The 2,094-nt window shown below is 33.2% G+C and overlaps 1 protein-coding gene across 1 annotated transcript; it reads left to right on the forward strand.

Moving 5' to 3' along the window:
* The first annotated feature begins 336 nt into the window (after positions 1-336).
* LOC120086033 (40S ribosomal protein S28-1) lies at positions 337-1,574 on the forward strand. The gene is made up of 2 exons (XM_039042444.1): positions 337-490; positions 1,120-1,574. Exon 2 carries the CDS (start codon positions 1,122-1,124, stop codon positions 1,317-1,319), a length of 198 nt encoding a protein of 65 aa, XP_038898372.1. The 5' UTR covers positions 337-490; positions 1,120-1,121; the 3' UTR covers positions 1,320-1,574.
* Positions 1,575-2,094: the final 520 nt, after the last annotated feature.

The following is a 2,094-nucleotide window of genomic DNA, read 5'->3' on the forward strand; positions in this document are numbered from 1 at the left end:
AGTTCAACAACATATAAGGTAAGAGATTCAAATCTCCTATTTAGGTATATAATAATAATAATATAATATAATATAATATTCTAAAATTCACTGTATTAGAATCAAATTCAGAATTTAAAGATTAAAAATATGAAATTTTGAAATTCAAGTGCAAAATAAAATCTAGATTTAAAACTTAAAAGGATTAAAAAATGTATCATTCCCTATTACATAATGGAATTTTTCCGTTGTTTTGGGGAAAAAATTATAATAATAGAATTTTCCATATCGAAATTTCAAACAAGCCCTCAGGGGTTTCAAAAATGTAAATGACCAAAAAACCCTTACACCTGAAAAATTCATGGGGGTATATTCGTCTTCACACACGATCAGAAACCCTAGTTATGCTAAGAATTTTCCTCCTCCATTTGCATTGTTCGATTCTGCAGTCCAGCGGCGTCTACAATTCTACAGAGTTCTCTCCGGCTTCATTCTCTCTCTCTCGTCTAAGGTTAGTATCGACTCCCTTCTTCGATCCATGGTGATCTCTTTGGCTCGTTGTTCTGTTCCGAATCCATAGCATTGGCAGCGGATCCTGTTTGTATTATCTGAGAGATGGTTATGTTGACACATGACTGCACTTGTTCTTCAGTTTTGAATCTTTCGGTCGTTGCTTGTATGATTTTGTTTTCACGATTGTATTCTTGCGCTGAAGAAAATTTTCGAGTAATTATTAAACGGTGAACCGTAGTACTGTTGCTATATGTTTCATAATAGACAGATGATTATGATATGTTTAGATTTGCAGGAGATTGTTTATGAGTCGAAAACCTTGCTATGCTATGCAGACATATTCCTCGATGTTTTGGTTCATAATATTGAAGTAATTACAATTGTAATTCGCATGTCTTCTGAAAGTTGGTCTCTTTTATACTTTTTAATTTCATAGAATATTCTGCACTGACATCCATGAGTTCTTTCGTTTGCCACTAGTTTACTTGTTCCTAAAACTTAGAATTAGGTTGTTCAAATTGAGAAGTGGAGCTGTATAACTAGTCATTAGTGGCTGGTGCTAGATTGTTTTATAAAGAAAAAGATTCTTAGATTGTGTAAGATAAAGTCAATGGTGGGTTTGTGCAGGAATGGAATCCCAGATCAAGCATGCTGTGGTGGTCAAAGTGATGGGTAGAACTGGATCAAGAGGTCAAGTGACTCAGGTGAGAGTTAAGTTTCTTGATGATCAAAATCGTTACATTATGAGGAATGTCAAGGGACCAGTGAGGGAAGGAGACATTCTTACCTTGTTGGAGTCTGAGAGGGAAGCTAGAAGATTGCGTTGATGGGGATTCTGTCAAGGTCCCAAATTCTCCAGTTTGCTGTTGCTGAATGTTATCCTTTTTAGTTTTAATCTTACCTTCAAATAGAATGGCTGTTATCATTTTCCCCTATTTATGTGTGGTTTTAGTGACAACCCTGTCCAAGACATTTTGGTTCTAAGCCAGAATACGTGAACTGGATGAGTATTTTTATTGAGTTTTGAAACGATCAATTTTGCTTATATGGAGTTTCTATAATATTTTGAGGTTATTTGTCAACTGCTTAATATTTTTAGTGTTTCTTTGAATTCTTGCAATTAGTTGTATGCTAACTTTGTTGGGGACATGTTTAAGAGTGATTTTGAAGTGCTTATAATAATAGTCTCTGTCATGCTCAAAATCACTCCAAAATATTTCTTTAATCATTCGAAAACAATTTGATGGTATGTACGTTGTATTTAGATGGGTAAAGTTCAGCATTAAAATGATTTTGAATTGCTTTTTAGAGTGATTTTGAATAAAATAAAAGTGATTTTAACTGATTAAATCACTTTAAAAACTGTCTTAATGAAGTATGCTTGATTATGCTTTCAAAAATATAAAAAAATTATACATACAACAAATCAGGTGATATAGGATTGTAAAATGTAGCTTTATCCCTATGCTTTTTGTTCTGTTAAGATTGCAATGGCTTTCTAATTTTGAAATTTCCTTTGGTATGATAGAAGAAAGAGAGCAATACTTGGGTTATAGAGTCACTTAGCATAAGAAATTAGAGTCACTTCCTGTCTAGTCGTTC

Source organism: Benincasa hispida, chromosome 1, assembly GCF_009727055.1.
Source record: "Benincasa hispida cultivar B227 chromosome 1, ASM972705v1, whole genome shotgun sequence".
NCBI classification, from domain to species: Eukaryota; Viridiplantae; Streptophyta; class Magnoliopsida; order Cucurbitales; family Cucurbitaceae; genus Benincasa; species Benincasa hispida.

Coding starts and splice junctions, on each gene's coding strand:
- LOC120086033 (XM_039042444.1), top strand. CDS start 1,122: ATGGAATCCCAGATCAAGCATGCTGTGGTGGTCAAAGTGATGGGTAGA.